Source organism: Rissa tridactyla, chromosome 8 (genome assembly GCF_028500815.1).
Source record: "Rissa tridactyla isolate bRisTri1 chromosome 8, bRisTri1.patW.cur.20221130, whole genome shotgun sequence".
Classification (NCBI taxonomy): Eukaryota; Metazoa; Chordata; class Aves; order Charadriiformes; family Laridae; genus Rissa; species Rissa tridactyla.
In genome coordinates this window covers 55,634,477-55,651,122 of record NC_071473.1, presented here as the reverse complement: position 1 = coordinate 55,651,122, position 16,646 = coordinate 55,634,477, and the positions used below count along the sequence as shown (strand labels likewise).

At 49.5% G+C, this 16,646-nt stretch overlaps 1 protein-coding gene across 8 annotated transcripts in view; it reads left to right on the top strand.

Moving 5' to 3' along the window:
• ERICH3 (glutamate rich 3) overlaps positions 1-16,213 on the top strand; it is a 39,570-nt gene extending 23,357 nt beyond the window's left edge. For 6 of the 8 annotated variants that reach the window (XM_054212371.1, XM_054212365.1, XM_054212370.1 and 3 more), the window contains 6 exons: positions 1,755-1,976; positions 3,110-3,214; positions 5,893-6,396; positions 11,859-12,005; positions 13,214-15,138; positions 15,591-16,213. In XM_054212371.1, coding sequence (XP_054068346.1) covers positions 1,755-1,976; positions 3,110-3,214; positions 5,893-6,396; positions 11,859-12,005; positions 13,214-15,138; positions 15,591-15,662 — 2,975 coding nt within the window. In that variant the 3' untranslated portion in view covers positions 15,663-16,213. The remainder of the gene's footprint in view (positions 1-1,754; positions 1,977-3,109; positions 3,215-5,892; positions 6,397-11,858; positions 12,006-13,213; positions 15,139-15,590) is intronic. The other 2 variants (XM_054212369.1, XM_054212368.1) reach the window with 1 other exon arrangement.
• The last annotated feature ends 433 nt before the right edge of the window (positions 16,214-16,646 follow it).

Below are 16,646 nucleotides of genomic sequence, written 5' to 3'. Positions count from 1 at the left end.
AGGCCTCCAGCGCCCTTGCTTGTCTGAGCACTTGTTCCCTCTGCTCCAGCTCTACCCGCTCACCTTTCCTGCCTTCTCTGCTCCGATCCTGCTGGGGCTGTCGTCCTTTCCCTTCACCAAACGCTCCCGCTGCCTGCTGTAGCTGACCTTGCCCCTCTTGAGTCCTATCTCGTTTCTGTTGTCAGAGATGTAAAAAGAAAGACCGGAGAGAGTCTGCCCTTGCTGAAAGTTTGCCCAAGGGGTGTTTCTTGTGGCAGACAAAGATAATATTTGTGGTGTAAAAGTGATGTGTGGCAGCTCCAACTGCACGCTCAGAATGTGCCATTTCCCTGGTGCCACTGGGCTCCACTGCCTGTCCCCGCGGGAGGAGACGGTGAGCCCAGCCCCTGCCTTCACACACTCTAACTGTAATGCCTTTTGCAGAGCAAGTCAAATTTAGAGAGAAATTTTAATTCCTACTTTCCATTCCTATTTTTACTTTCATAATTCTGCAGTGCTGCTGCTCAGCTTCCGCGTTAGTCCCTGTGGATGCGTGTTGTGATTCATCAAGCCTTGTGCCTTCCAGGAGGTGGGCACCTTTCTGACAGTTACCTAAGGAGGCCTCGCTTCCAACAACGCAGCTGGAATCTCAATTGATTTTTAATACAGAAAATAAATCCCCATATTCCCTTAATTCTCATTGCCTGGGTAATTGTTTATTTGCCTAATTGGTTCTGCATCAGATACTCTTCATTTCTGTCCTTGGCGTTCTGTCACTTCGGTGCTTTAGAAGCACTGATGGAAAGAAAAAGGGATGAGCAATAAAATCTGACAGGTGGGAAATTATGGCCACGAGGGACAGGTGGTGTGTCGGCGGTGACAGCTCTCCTTCACAGTTTAGGTCTGTTGGCTCTCTGCTGCGTGCGCAGTGAGCTCGTGGTACCCGTGGAATTGCTGGATTTGAAATGGAAATCGCTGACATTGCTGCGTGCTGGTGCCTGGGATTTCACATAGCGCAGCCGTGGCCGGGAAGGGAAGGATTCTGTCATGCATATGCACCAAGGCAGTCTTTACCTGTAGATCTGAGCAAAGTTATCTATCAAATGCTACACCTTGTCAGGCTGGCAGCCTGGGAGGGAAGCCAGACCGTGGTGATGTACCAATGGTAATTCTGCCGTAAGCTTCATTTGTACCAGGATTTCTCCTGGGACCTGGAGGAGCGTACTAGAACCATGCGATAGCAGACGCTTCCTCCGCAGCACCCTTTGGCTGGATTTCAGTAATTCATTTAGTTTGTAAGCCACTTCTTTGCTAATTAGCCATGTCAATCCACACTTATCTTACTTTGTGCTACAATATATTACCTTTCTCCAGCTTTCCCTGTTGCTTGTATTTTTTTTCATCGCAGCAAGTTTTTCTCCTGTAATGATGCTGTCTTGCATTTTATTTCTGAGTTTGTACAGCTCTTAAGTTTTCTGGTTCTTTCAGTGGCTAATGATTTTTTGTTTTGTTTTAAGGTATTAATCGTACTTGATGCATCATTCAGTAGCTCTCCTGCATTTTTGCTGCTCTGTCTATGAAGAACATGATGCTTTTTGTGATAATGTGCTCTCATGATTCCTATCTGTGGTCTTAGATTCTCTCATGGCTTTAAAAAGACTGAGCAAATGCAGAGGCAAAAGGAGATTAATGGGGTTAACCTCTCTCTGCTTAAAAAGGACTTTATTAGTTGTGAATTCCGTTTCCTGTCTCACAGTATGATTCTCTTGTTTTAGAGTACGATGAAGATTTTGAAGCAGATGAAGAAGTTAATGAAGAGGGACAGACTGGTGATCAAATGAATGGAATGCCAAAGTCATCCTCAGGCAATAAGAAACGTAATTTAGACTATGAAAAGGAGAGTAAAACCTCATCACAGAAGGCACTGCAGACCTCTGACAGTGAGAAAGAGCAAAGCGATGGTTATTCTGACAGGGACTCCGAGGATGATAAACAAGGTTGGGTTTTTTCATAATGAGGCGTAGAGAAGTTGCCCTGATGCGTGTTTTACATTTTGTGTGTGTCCAGTGCATGTTTGTGTGTGTCCATGTTGAGTCTGCATAGGAAACCCCATGGAGTCCTACTGAATTGGTGACAGAGAGCTATTTTATCTGTTATTAATTCCACCCACGGGCAGCGTAAGCGTGTGCCAGCTCACAGCAGACTCCACTGAACCATTCAGTTGCAGAAAGGGAGATGGAGCCTGTCAGCACGTGAGCTCCAAGTGCTCGGGGCAGGTCAGCGCTTGATGCTGGTGGTCACCAACGTCCGTGACGCTGTGACCACTGACACCTGCTGAGCGTGAGCACCTTTATCTGAGAAGCCACCAGGAAACCCAGCCTTGTACCACCTTGTATTTTAGAAGTGCTGTCTTTAAGGGCCCCAGTTATTCCCAACCTGAGCTTTGTGCCCTGGTGCATGATGGGCTCTGCCTGGGCCGGGGACAAAGCGCTGTCGGCTCAGGCATCCCCTGTCCCCACCGTGGTGGGCAGCTTGTGAGGGTCCTTGTCCGAGTCCGGCTGAGAATGAGTGAGGGTCGGAGTCAGGAAGGTGGTCTGGGATTCTTGATCCAAACGTAGCTACAAAAGTGTGCAGTGAAGTGCCCAAGGCCATTATTATTATTATTAATTCAGAAAGATTAAACTGTTCTGGAATACATTTTTGAAGAATAAGTAGCATTTTCTGTCATTCGATTTTTTTGGATCAGCACTTTTAATGTGTAGTGTTTTAACTATTGGCCTTTGTGCAGGCCGAGCCGTGCATCTTCCTAAATAACCCCAGAGAAAACTTGCAGAGAATTTCTCATTTCTTAGACAAGCAATAGAATTCCAGTCATCTGGTGGTGGATGAGCCAGGAGTGAGCTGCCTCTTCCTTCTGGCGCGGTGTTTGATCTCGCCAACATTGCCCCTCTGTGGCTCTGTTGGATCCTGACCTGACTCGCGTGCCTCTCGCTTGTCATCATGTATCAGGATTTCTCCGTTTACTGCTATTTTAAATTAATTACTTTGTCTTCCTTACATTTGACAGTCCTATTGTGCAAACTGCTTCTCAAGTTAAATGGAAACATTACTTTCACATTTGTATTTCTAGGTGAATTAAACAAAGGTAATACAGCTGTTTGTGAAAAGGTTGCAGCTGCAAGAAAGATCCAGTCTTTTTACAGAAAGTGTAAAATCCAACAGAAATTCAAATCAGGTTTGAAACATCCTTGCTTATAAAATCATTGCAGTGATCAAAAAGAATCTTAATTTTTGTTTTCTCGCGATAATCAGAAATAGCTTGTGATCCATGAATAATCAGTACAATTAAGCATTCTTTTCTGCTTGTTAGCATGTGGCATTACGGACTTTATTGTGGCTGTAATCAGCTGCTCCTCAAGCTCTGGCCGTGTGTGGTGGTCCAGTGGAAGTGTGTGGGTGCGGAGGCGTGTGTAGACGGAGAGGAGCGGGTAACTGGGTAACTGTAGGGGCCTTTCGGGGCTGCCTCTGCATGAAGGCCTTCGTTAAGGGCCACCCTTACGCACCTTTGTGCTGGGATGTAATGGTGCTGCGTGCACCAAAACTCACTAATTCAATATGAATTTTTCTGTGATGAAAACGTTGTTGGGAAGCCATCAAATCTTGAAATACAGACATTTAAGATCAGCAACTAGTGGTGTAATCCAGCCGGTGACGGAGGCAGGGCCCCTCACCCACCATGGATGGGCGCTCGGTCTCCTCTGCTGTGGTAGCTCAGGGCATGCACTTACATCATGGGCGTTCTCTGGGGGTTTAAATAAGACAGGTTTAATCCTCTTTCTTAGCAGCCTGGTTTGCTGCTTCTGTCTTTCACGCCAGCGCACCAGTACAGTGTTCGTCGGTCATTGCTTGCCTCCCCCTTGGCAGCCGGCGGTGGGCGTCAGCGGCGTTGCCACCCTGGGAATGGGGGAAGCTGCTTCCAGAGATGCCTCTGGAGAAGCTCATGGCTTGGAGTCGCTTTTCCCTTAGGCTGACGTGAGCTGTGACTTCCCACCCTTTCTCCGTGGCTCACACAGGGTGTGTTTACAGCCAGTAAGTCTTGGGGGCCAGTGGTGCAGGGCAATGGGCATACACCTCCAGGTGGCCAGCAAAACGTGTTCAGCTAAAACGTTTAGGAGAGTCCTGCTTCCAGCCTTGTCATTTTTTTTCTTCTTCTTTTTTTTTTTTTTTATTATTTTATTTTGTCGTTAGGTGAATTTTTGAAGTGTAGGTGAATTTCTGTAGGGTACGAAACTTGTTTGGTGCAGATTGTCCTTACCTTACCAACGCAGTGGTGCGTTGGTCACTGGCAGCGTGAGCTTCCTTTCTGTCAGGCTCCTCGAGGCAAACACAAACCTGTGGCCACCTGGAGATTACCCACACCACGTGTTTCTGCGTAATTCAACGTCAGTTGTTGCTGGCTTCAGCTGTGATCTCCCTGTGACCTGAAATGAGCTTTGAACATTTACTGTGCCTTGAATTCATTTGCTGAGCCTTGGACCTGTAATTTTTTTTTGAAGAACTCACTCGCTTTCATTAAGGACGTGTTCTCAGCATTGCTGCCAATCCCACGTGTTCTCATCACTGCTGCCCGTCTCTGCGGAGACGTCAGTCACAATGAGCGTACCCTGAGTACCTTCCCCAGAGATGCTGGCAGCTCCCCCAAACCACCACTAACGCGTGCTGGGAGGTGGAGTTGCACTCGGTTCTTTTTCCTTTGCTACTTTTAAGGAAAACTGAGGAGTTTTCTTGAATGGATAGTCTGGCGTCTATACGAGGCAGTCCATTAATTTAGAATTGCATTTTCCATTCACACACCTGCTTTGTTCTTGTTTTAAAATTAATGGGAGTAATTGATGTATTTTAGGGAAGTTTTTGCTTCCATACTGGAGGTATTTTTAAAAGCAGTCCTGCAAAGTTTTTGTAATGCATTACAGATGAAAAGGGTAATTTAAAATATTACAAAAAATTGCAATGAGCCTTCCTCAGCTGCACAGAGGCAGAATCGGTACAGACGCTGCTGGAAGACTGTGGCAGCAGGAAGAAATAAGGTGGCACAGATTGGCTCCTGGGGCTCTGGGAATAGCTGTTGAGGGACAGACCGTGGGTCCAAATTCTACCTCTGGCCTTTGGCTGGCAGGAGATGCCCAGGAAAAAAAAAGAACAGGGGAAGAATGCAGTGCTGCTTCCCCGGTGTGTCGTCCCACCCCTGTAATTAGCTGGTGTCAAGGGTGGTCCCTGTTAATTATTAGGCCTAGCTGGATTCTTCTTCCTTGAGTTTGATTAATGCCTTCTTGAGTCCCTGTCAGCTTTGGACACCAGCAATGCTGTGTAGCAGTAAGCTCTTCTGTTCGCCTCAATGTTAGATGAAGAATTATTGCTTTTTTTTTCCCCCTCAAATTTTCTATTTATGAATTTCATACGACGGTCCCTGCGTCCTTTTTTAGAGGAGACAGTGAACTTCATCTCCAGTTCAATTTGAATGGTTTACACGTGATTTTGGAGATCTTTGTCATATTCACTGAGCTAACAGGAGTGTGCTAAAGGACTGTTGCTATGGTTGAAATCTTTTATCAAATGAAGGTCAAGAAACTATTCTAAAACCTTTCTGAGTCATATCTAGAGGTGCTTTTGGAGGTGTATTTCTGTGTGATTGATGGAGCTAATCTGGTTCGTTACCACTATCAGAAGAAAATATGTTAAATGGCTATAATTTTAATACTTTGATACATCTGGGCAATGTTCTTCTATTGCACTAATAGGAATTTTGTCACGGTATCCTCAGGTGGTGTAATTCAGAAATTGATATCAGATGAGCCAATGAATGCAGATGTTTAGTGACAAATGCTAAACCAAAATTATGTTTGCTCTTTCCAGAGAGGAGGCCTGCACGCTCTGTCTCATCCATCAGTACTCAGTATAGCAGCGAAGATGACTCTCATGCTGAAACGATGGAAGACGATGTTAAGGGCAAAGAGGAGTATAATATCAGAAGAGCATCTGATAACACAGCACATGCACAATATGGAAATGAGAACGGGGAGAATAAACCACTCAGAATGGAGGAAAATCAGGAAAGTTCTACACTGGAAACGGAAGGAACAGATGAAGCAGAAAAGGCAAAACCAGAAGATCTAACAGCAAGGGAAGATACCGGAATTTGTCATGAAAATATAACGGCAATACAGCTTCACAGTCCTGAAGTTAACAGGGAACTCAAACAGGCTGGGTCAGCAGAAAGTAACATCGGGGAAGAGGGGGACAAGAATGCAAGTACCAGGAGTGATGGTGGGGACGAAAGTCTTCTGGAGCCTTTGGAAAGCAATGTGACGGAAGCGGAAGACAGCAACGAAGAGTCTCTGCAGAGTGACGAAGGAGGTGGTGAGTACGGTCCCTCTGCCCAGCTGTGAGTGACTGGTGTGTGCGAGTGTCCCGTGTTTGCCTTCACACCGAGTCACGGTGCAGTGTGGGGAATGTGGCTGCCAGGCTGTTCTCCAGCTGCCACTGCCGTGAGCTGAACAGCCACCGCGGCGTAACCCTGGTTCATCGTTTCTTTCCTAGTGTTTCCAGTGGAGGGCTTTGGCTATTCTTTGTAACTCCTGTAGTTGGGTTTCACGTATCATGCAATTATTATAAAATCCAAACATGATTTGTTTCCTATAGGAGAGTCTGTATGCCAGATTGGGGGACTCTGTTTATGATGTTGAAATACTAGATTCAAAACAAACACCAAAAATCACCATGGGAATCATGGCGCAGCAGATGAAGATCACAAATGTGTCAGTTGATCCATGGTTGTGTTGCTTCACCCTGTCATGGATTTGTTGTCAAGGAGCAAATCAGTCAGTTGTGTGACACCTTGGTTTTACTGTTGATAAAATGGGCATCTTGCAGTTTCAACCTTGCCTTTATGGATAATGGGCAATTAGTAAAAGGTTGGCCACATGAGGAAGGCTTTGCATTATTATATCTGGACAACGGGAAAAAAGGTAAGCCTCTGCTTTGCAATGTCATCCAGGCCATGGGGGAAATGCCTTGGATGGGGTTAAATCAGGCAGTATAAAAGGATATTCGTCTGCCTGGTGCTGACGTAAAGGAGAGCCACAAGCCACAGTAGATGAAATTTCCAGTTGTCTTTCCGCATGCGGGATGTGCAGTGGAATATAGAATGGTCTTCCTTTATTTTGATAGGATTTTTTGGTTCTGTTTCTGTTGCCTTCTGTTCACTGCAGTGCATCTAAGATAGCCGTGTCTGGAATAAACGCTTTGAATGCTGGTGCTTAATGCTTTGCGAGTCTGTTGCTGCCGGGTTACTCAGACTGTCTCGTGCATTGCTTTTGCTTTGTTATGCATTCAGAATTGAGGCAGTAAAGACAGTAACATACTATTCATTGAATAATGCTGAAGTCTTCAAAGACGTTTGCTTCTGGAACCCCTCTCTTCACTTGTGTGAAAGAAACTTCAATTTAAGCGCCTTCACCTCTAGGCTCAGATGAGTTGAGTAAGGACTACTGAGGAAAGAACTTTAAAAACCTGTGGGACAGAATATTATGCTGCAATACAAAGCCAAGGAAAGATCAATCGAATGTGGCAAGCTAGTAGTCTGGTACTGAGTTAGCCTAAGACAAGAGCGGTGTTCTTGATCAGCGCAAATCCCCCTGTGCTCACATTCAGCACACGTGGTTTCGTGGCTCTAGGTTTGAACAGAGATCCTCTGTCAAATACAGATGAATTGTCCAAATGTTATGTCGATAACAACGTTTACTTCTCAGTTAAGTCCTGGTTCATCTCTGCTGCCAGCAGACTACCTGAGATTCAGGGACAGTGCAGATCAAGGAAAGACAAGAAAAATCATTGAATTGTAAAAATCACAGGTAGGAATGACTTCCTAAATTGTGTACAGATTTTTTTCCCTGTCTACATGGGGGTTCTCTAGGTAAATTTTATAGCAAATAGAGAATTGCCAAGAAACTGTGTGTAGAGCAATGAAAGAAAAAGATAATGTCCTTTTTGAGATTTAATGAACGTGCTGAAGAAATATTGTGGTGTAACAAAAGTCACATGGGAATCTTAGCTTCTTCTAGGCTCTTAGCACAGTTGCTGCCATGATAGAGATTCTAATTCAAAAATTCAAGGATGTCTAGAGTCTTAAAAGAAATGCCAGATGGTTGCAATTCCAGCTGTTCCAGCTGTCCAAAAGGCTGAGGGCTAAAAGCCTCCAGAGATGCCCGAAGGGCTGAGGGAGCCCAGTCCTTTACTGTGACTGCAGAGTTGGTTCTCGGCCCCTTCTTGGGCCTCCCTGACTTCTTCACATGAGCTTCTCAGTGGGTCTGGTCATTCTCACCAGCCGTCCAGCCTGTGTTTTGATGAGGTTGAGATGGCACCATTCTGGTTTTGCTCCGGTAATGCCCGTCATGCCCTGCTCGTGGCAGGATCTCTCCTAAGCAGTGCTGTCGTTAACAGTGCAGAACTAATTTAGCAGAGAAAATTGTATTTGCTGAAGAAAGCAAAAGGTGCAGGATGCTTCTCTGGGGTTGTTCAGTTGCGGGCTGAGTCTGGGCAAATCACAACCGGTGGCGCGAGAGGACCTGTCAGAAGTGGAAATACCTGGGATGGACTCCTGCTGCGCGCTGTCTGATCTTGCTGTGCTCTTGGTGACAAGGAGATATCGTGGATCCCGAGGGAGAGAACTGTTGTGAGCAGCGTTTGTCATCCTCCCCGGGGCTCTGCGTTTTGATAGACTGTCAATTCCCTTTTGTCAATTGTTACGCAGGAGGTAAACGGCAAAGAATGGGAGCTGCCAGCTTGTCAGGCTTCAGGCCCGTAATCAGTCAGAGTATGATAGATGCATGCACCTGGCAAAGCACTTGGCATTTCAGCAGGTCAAAGAACGCCCTGCCTGAGCCTCTGTGGGAGGCAGCCCAGGGGTGTCCTGCAGCAGAAAGCTTCTTGTCCTCTCTGCAGAGCTGAGACGTCTGAACGATTCAAGCAGGCTCTGCGCTATTTGCAGAGACCTTTGTCAGGACCTTGGGTCCCAGGAGGAACCTTATAAATGCTCTCCTGGGACATTCCCTGCTCAGTTTTCATGGTTCCTTGCAGAGCAGATCTTAGTGCTTCGTCCAGGTGAAATGTGACGGCAAGGAGTGAAGCCATCGCTGCCCTTTAGGACCTGTGGCACAGGCAAAAAGGCGTTCAGGCTGAGCAGGGGCCTGTCGTAGTGTAGACTGAAATGGTCTTTTTGAAAGTCACTTCCATTTCTGCTCAGAGCTGTGTGGGTGCAGGGTACTGCTGGGTTAGGAAGGATGGGGGAAAGCATAAAGTAGGAGGAACCACAGGAAGAAGAAAAAATAAAAACAGAAGTGAAAAAAAGAAGAAAAATAACATACACAAGGGTGAGTAGAAAGACAGAATCAACAGTGTAGAAAAACCCAGGCTCATAGGAAGAGGTGAGAGAGCACAGGGTGCGCACTGGCAGGAGAGAGACAGGGATCTGGGAAGGGAAGAGTGCAAGGTTGTCGCAGGGAGCACGGTGTTAAGTCTTTGCCTCACTGCGAGCGGGACCAACACCTCTCCTGCTCCTGGACGTGTCAGTGCCCTGACTGACTGAAGCAGCAGGCAGATTAAATCCCAGACACACAGCTACGTGTATAAAAAAAATGAGTCTCATGAAAATTGATAGCCATTTTTCTTAATAAATTGCTGGAGGGAACATTCTGCTACATACAAGTATGCGTGGTCACAATCCATGGTGCCCAGAAGTGATGGCGAGACAGAATTTCTGCGGGTTAAGAGGGCAATTCGAATGAGAGCAGTGTTCATGTCGGTCACTCTTACTGTGCTTATTTTTATGCAACTGATTTTCTTCCAGCAGAGCTCCTGTCAGCTGCGGACGTGCCCGACGGGTCAGCCCAGAGGCACATCTCCCACAGTAGTCTGCGTCTCGCAGGGGCGAGAGAAGATGCTGTTCACAAACACGAGAGACACTGTCTTCTGAATTTCACTCATTCTGTAGCAATCCCACACTCTGATCTGTTCTATAATAGCTGTTAGAAAAGAAATGCCTGCCTCATCATTTTGTCTCCACTTATGGATTTGATGTCCATGAATTTGTCTGTTCATGCAGGTTCCCTGCTCCTGTCCTGTCCATTCTCTATGAAGCCCAATATTTTGGGTACCTTTACTGCATACTCCACTGCACAGTGGCCCGAAGTCAGCCGGTTCCCGAGTGCAGGAGCATTAGCTTTTTACTTGAGGCTCCTTATTTTTATTTTCAGAGAAATTGAATTGAGGCGTTGCTTGAAAGTCAGGATATCATACTGTATCATCACCAGCTTTATTTAGGCTGTGAGTCATGATTCAGCCAGAAACACGTTGGGTGGTTTGTTGTGGCGATTGGTTGCAGTCTCTCTATTTTTTAATAGAAGACCAAGTCAGGATTCAGATCTTTTTTCTCACTGGCTGAAACCCTCATCCTCTACCCTCAGACAAAATGCTTTGTCTAAATAAAGTGGCACAGGCTGATTCTGGGAAGATCATTGGTGAAGATGTTGGAAAGTGTCTGTGCTCTCACTGAGCCTTGACGTAGAATTTGTCTGTAGACGTTCAGAAACTGAAACTTGGAACAAGTGTCTCTGCAGCCCTTCCACTGCGTAGATGAAGGTGAGCAGTGTACTGCTTCATGTCACGTACAGTAATAAGATCTAGAAATGCTGTGATTGTCTCCTTTATGATCCGACAGTTATGTCTGACATAAGCCTTGAGTACAAGCAATTGACTGAGTTACTCCCTTTCGGTTGAAGCCTTGATTGTTCCAAGCTGCAGAGGAGCAGTCTGAAACGTGTGACCACTGGCACCATCCAGGCAGCAACAGGAGTTAAAGGAGTCTCACGCTAACAGCCATAACCCAAACGAAAGCTGTTCCAGAGGTGTACCTGAACGTCTGTGGTTCCTCATGGACGCAGTATGTTGGCAACAGAGAGCATTTGGCAGTAAAACCGAGTGCAAGGCTGGACTTTATGCTGTTAGTCCATACCAGTGGCAAACTGGCAAGATCTTTGTGTAAAAGACTAAGCCAATAACTGCAACAGAAAAGGAAAGACACAGAAAACTGATGGAACTTGAAGGGAGAAGTCTGGGCTGTGGGAGGGAAGGGCTGTCAGAGGAGATGCTGAAGGGGTCGGACTGTGTACATAGCTGGAATACTGCTCATGAAGAAGTTGTTTAGGGTGAAAGCCATTCACGTAATCATCCAGAAAGTCATAAAGCAAAATGGAACCGACAGCACAATCTTAACAATAATATCAAATGTATGACTTGAATGCGAAGCATCTCAATCATTGCGTTTACAGAGCAGAAAATACTTCCCCACTTATTTATAGATAGGCACAGGTCATTCAGTCACTTAGGTTAGTTTGGGGAGTTGGGAAATCATCAGAACTGGAGTTGGGAACTTAACATAGATTTTTTTCTTTTTTAAAAGTATTCACAGAACAATAACAATTTTATTTCTATAAAACAATGTTGTTGCTTGTATGTTGAACCCCCCCTCAAACTGCCTGACCAAAGCAATCTCACTGTTTCGTGAAAATGCTGTGCAAGATTGTCGCTCTGTGTTTCAGTAGATGCTCCTGCACGAATTTTCCCTTGGATTTTTAATGATTGTCTCCATTTGGTTTTAATCTACTTAAAAAACTTATTGCTGGTGAAGATTTACATGGCTCCAATCAGGTTTTCTCTGGCATTTCAAGTTCCAAATCGAGCAAAGATAGCTGGATGACTTTGACTCCCCTTTTGCTTTTTAGCAATTTCTCTTTCTTGCTTCCTCTTTTGTAACTTTGTGATAGTTTTTGAAGATTGCAAACCAGTCCAGAAGGAAATAGCAACGGCGATTGGAAATGATCATCATGTGAACTCTGAACCTGAACCTAGTGATTCCCCTGCAGAAGAGGAAGAAGAGAATGTAACAAGTACAGAGCCTGCTGCCAACGAAGGTGAGATTGGCCGTCGATCAGGGACGTGCATTAAATCTTCTTCATCTGAAGTCTATTTATAGAAGTGTTTGCCCTTTTCTTTCTAGGCTATCAAAATCCAGTGGTCTTCATGCGTGGGTCTCCCCAAGGATCTGTGTCTGTGATGCACAGACCAGGGGAGAACATGCGGTTCCTGGGCAGCCCGACTTCTGGGTCAGTTGCCCCTGAAAGGCAGGAGGGGAGGAGTGGGGAGCAGAAGGCCAGTGGAGGGGGTGTGGGCGACCGGTCACGAGCTCTGCTCTGCTGGCAGAGACGGGCCAGACAAATAGTGTCCCCTTGGCCTGTTTGTCACCTGGAGTCTTCTCTGGCTGCCGTCCCAGAGGTGGGGTCTGGTTGCACAGGCTTCTGTGCAAGCAGGCAGCAAAAAGCAGTAATTTTGGAGTGCAGAGGTAGCGCAAGAAGGTAAAATAAATCAAAACCAGCGTGAGATGATTTGGGGCAAGACAGCCTTCACCCAGTGTGAGAAAGGATGGGTTGGGAAAGACATTGCTCCTTGCTTCTTTCAGTGGCACAACACTTCTCATTTTCTAAAGAATAGAAACCTGCCGGGGTTGGTAGAAAAGTGTGGTGCAGCAGCACAGGCTGCTGGGGTCCCTGCCCGGGGACACATCCTGCGGCACTGAATCCAACAAGGGCTTTGCCCTTACGGGGGGGGATTGAATCCAGCGGGCAGGATTCGCCCTGTATTATTCCCCTGATGTCATTACAGACTCCATGGGAAACAAGTGCCCGTTTTACATGAACAGCTGAGTATTCTTCTTCCTGTGTGTGCATATTTTACATGAGCAATTTACCACCTATTTCTGCATTCTTTGATTGTTACTGTCAAGCTTATGGCTGTCTGATACACCCCCCTGAGCTCCCTGCAGGGCAGGTGAGCGAAGGAGGGAGCGTAGGCAGGGCAGACAGAACGGTCAGGGTTGAAAGCTGGTCATGTGTCACCATTTTTGCTTACATGAGTTCTGCCAGATGCCAGAATGGCAGCACTAGGAAGGTAGTCAGAGCACAGGTGCGCGATGAGAAGCAGCACAGCAAGTTTTCTTCTTGTCACCGCGCTGATGTCCCTTCATTGCTTGGGAGAGATAGCATCTTTAATAATAAACCTGTAAAACAGCCCTAACACTAACACAGTTCTCAATAAAACTAATGTTTTGATTATTTCTTAATAGCACCAGATGGAGCTTTCTTGGCAGAAGGAACAAGAACACTTGACGTGCAGAAGGCAGCAGAACAAGTGGTACGAGAAGGGCAGATGGTAGGGGAGAGACAGGCTCTTGCAAAGGAAGATTTTGTTGCTGAGGGAGGCGATGCTCGCACTGAAGAGGCAGGAGGAGAAGTGGCACGGGCGGGAGATTTGCTGCCTGAGGAAGACGCGGTGGCTGTGCTGCGGGTGGAGGAATCTGCACCTGGGGAGAGCGCCATGGCAGGAGAAGATCCCAGAGGAAAGGGGACAGGGAAGGGAATGGAGCCTGGCGCAGCAGTGTCACCCGGGGAGCAGGAAGGGGTGATGGAGGGGATGGAGAGCGAGGCAGCACTGGGAGAGCAGGTCCCCAGAGGAGAGGAGCCAGCAGCAGCAGCGCTAGGCGGGGAGGAGGACGGGGCGGTCTCTGAGGGGCAGGAGCTGGCTGGGGGGGTCTCTGGGGCAGAAGAGGCTGCGGAGGAGGGCTCAGGGGTGGAGGAGGCTGTGGGAGCCACAGGGCCCGCGGTGAAGGAGGTGGTGAGCGAAGCCATGTCTGAGGCAGAGGAGGCCATGGAGGAGGGAGGTTTTGCAGGGGACTTCGTGGCGGGTGCTGTGTCTGAGAGAGAGGGGGCTTTGGAGGATGCCAGCGTGGCAGAAGGGATTGCTGGGGTCGTTGGCCCTGAAGGAGAGGAGCCTGTAGAGGAAGCCGTTTCTGGAGGGGAGGATGCTGTGGAGGAGCCCGGGGCTCTCCTGGGAGCATTAGAGGATACAAATGTTTGCACAGGAGAAGCAATGGTTGGTGGAGAAGACTTTGGAAAGCCAAATGAGTTTTCCCAGCTGAAAGCATCAGGGGAAGAGCAGATGGAGATGGGGAAAGCTGCCATAGGAGCAGCAGGATCTGAGGCTGGCAAGGCATCAGAGGTAGAAGGGAGCTCTCTCCTGAGAGCAGAGGACACAGTGGAGGAGTCCGTGGAGCCTGGCAAGGGTCCCGTGTTGGAAGTAGCACCTGGAGTAGAGGCACTGGTGGATGCTGGAGGGGATCCCATGAGTGAAGGGTCATCTCAGTTGGAGGAGACCACAGCAGCGGTGGAGGAGGAGGGCTCAGCAGGAGCACTTTTGGGTGGAAGCCCATCTCTAGGCAGCAAAGGAGAGACAGAAAGTGCAATGGAAGGAAAACCTGATGGAGGGGCGATGGGAGTATCTGCGGGGACGGGCAGAGCAGCGCCAGGAGGGGGAGAGGAGGCCATGGGTGGAGCAGCACGTCCAAGGGAGCTGGCAGCTGGGATGGAGGGATCGCTGGAGCGTGCGGAAGAGAGAGGGAAGGGGAGGCGTCCTGATGAGGCCTTGGATGAAGTGCTGCCAGCCGCGGTGCTGTGTGTGAGCCGGACTGGGGAGGCCGGGCTGGTGGCCATTGCGGTGGTGGGAGGCCAGGCAGGGCCAGGGGCTGGGGCTGAGGGAGAGGCAGGGGAGCCGGCGCTGCCGGGGGTGGCGGCGGTGGCCGGGGTGTCCCCCCGGCATGGAGAGCTGCATGGAGCCATGTCCCCTGGGGAGCAGCCGGAGTCAGAACCCCCCCTGAGAGCCCCTGCACAGGGGGTCGGGGCAGCAGAGCTGAGGGACAGAGGGTCTGCAGGAGGCGAGGGGCTGTGCCTGGGCCCGCAGCTGGCAGCTCCTGCAACAGGAGCAGTGGGGGACGAGGGGGGGCCGCAGGAGGGGACAGAGCAGGCGGGAGTGAAGGCTGAGGGGGGACAGCCAGGCCCCTGCGGAAACACCGGAGAGAGAGAGGCAGCGGGTACCCTGGCGAGCGCCCGGGACGCGCCGGGAGCCGGGGAGCAGAGGAAGGACGGTCTCCCCGGAGGGAGCCCAGCCGCCCCCGCAGCCGCCGGCGTGGGCGAGAGGAGCCGCGGTGCCCCTGGGGTGAGTCCTGCACGGGTTGGCCACTGCCCCCCGCATCCCTTTGGGTCCCCAGAGGGGTCCCTGCCAGGAGCAGAGGATGCACCGCTTTGTCCCGCTTCTTACACTTTCCTTCAGTATCTGCGGCTGGGGCGGGGGGTGATTAAATCCTTTTGGGTGGCAGCTTCTGTGTTCTTTCCTGTTCCCAAAATCTCGTTGCAAATCTCTGCTGTGGCGCTGATGCTCGCAGCCCCGCTGTCCACTCGCCCCTGCAGCCGCGTGGAGCAGCTCCCAACACCCAGCGACTGCTCCTCTGCCTGGCGCTGCTGGCAGCGGGTGACGCTCTGGGTCGGCAGCGCTCCCCGGCTCTGGTGACTCTGGCATCTGCTTGTAGGAAACCTGTTATAGCGGTATCTCAGTAGCTCAAAGTTTAGCACATTTTCTGTAAAGCTAATGTTTTTCTCGTTGCTTCGTAGGATGTTGGAAACCCAGACGCAGTTGTCATGCCCTCAGTACAGCCCCAGGATGGGGAAGAAACTCTCTTCTAAGCCTTTTCTGCAGCTCCTTCAGTGCTGTGTCCGGCAACATTTACACAAATTGCTGTGGGTTTGTGCCTGCTGGGATGTTCACTCCTCCTTTGATTTACTCCACGAGTACCACAACCATCTGTCACGTTCTGCTAGAGCAGCTTCTCAGTGTGCAGCAGACAACTGAAATAAATCTGTGTATGCCGGCCCGGGAAACAGCACTCCTCCCTCATTATGAAGACAATAATCGCAACGATTGTTCCACTGCTGTCATGCTTGTTTTTCCCAAAACATGGAAGAATATTGGACAGGCTGAACCTCCCCTCGTCCCCCCAGCACGGCGTGGTGCTGCTGGCGGGAGGGAGGGAGGGCTGAGGGGGGATGGGACTGTTCCTGTGGATGTGTCTGTGCAGAGTGCCTGTGTCCGCGCCTGTCTGTGTCAGTGTTCCCACTGCGTTTTCCTGCGTGTCGCTGCCGTTGTGAACTGCAGCCTCCTCGCTGCGGTGGGGGCTGTGTCTGCGTCGCTGTGCACGGGGCACTCGCGCACGTTAATGCTTTGATGCTGATGGAGCAGCTGGGGGTGCTGAGGAGGGAGGTGGGTCACGGGGGGCAGGGTGGCCTCGCAGAGGGGTTTGGGGGGGGCTGCCTCCCCCCGATACGGGCGGGCGAGCCCTCCAGCTGCAGCGGCACAGGGAAGGGGCTTCTCCCCGGGGAGCCAGGCTGGTCGCCAGCCACGCTTTTGAGGGTGTTCCTGGGACTTTGAAATGCTGTTGGAATTTGCTAAATCAGAACAATTCTAACATGTATTTTTAAATGAGCAAAGCCTGGCCGTTTGCTGTCAGGGGGCTGCAGGAGGGGTGGGGGGTGTGAGGCCGTGTCAGCCCAGCGCGGGCTGCGGGTCGCCGCTGCCGGAGTGTCCCGCGCAGCTCTGCGGCACGTCATGGGCCCCCGAGACCCTGCCGGGCCGGGGGGGCGCGCAGCAGCCGGCCGGCATCGCTCGGTGGC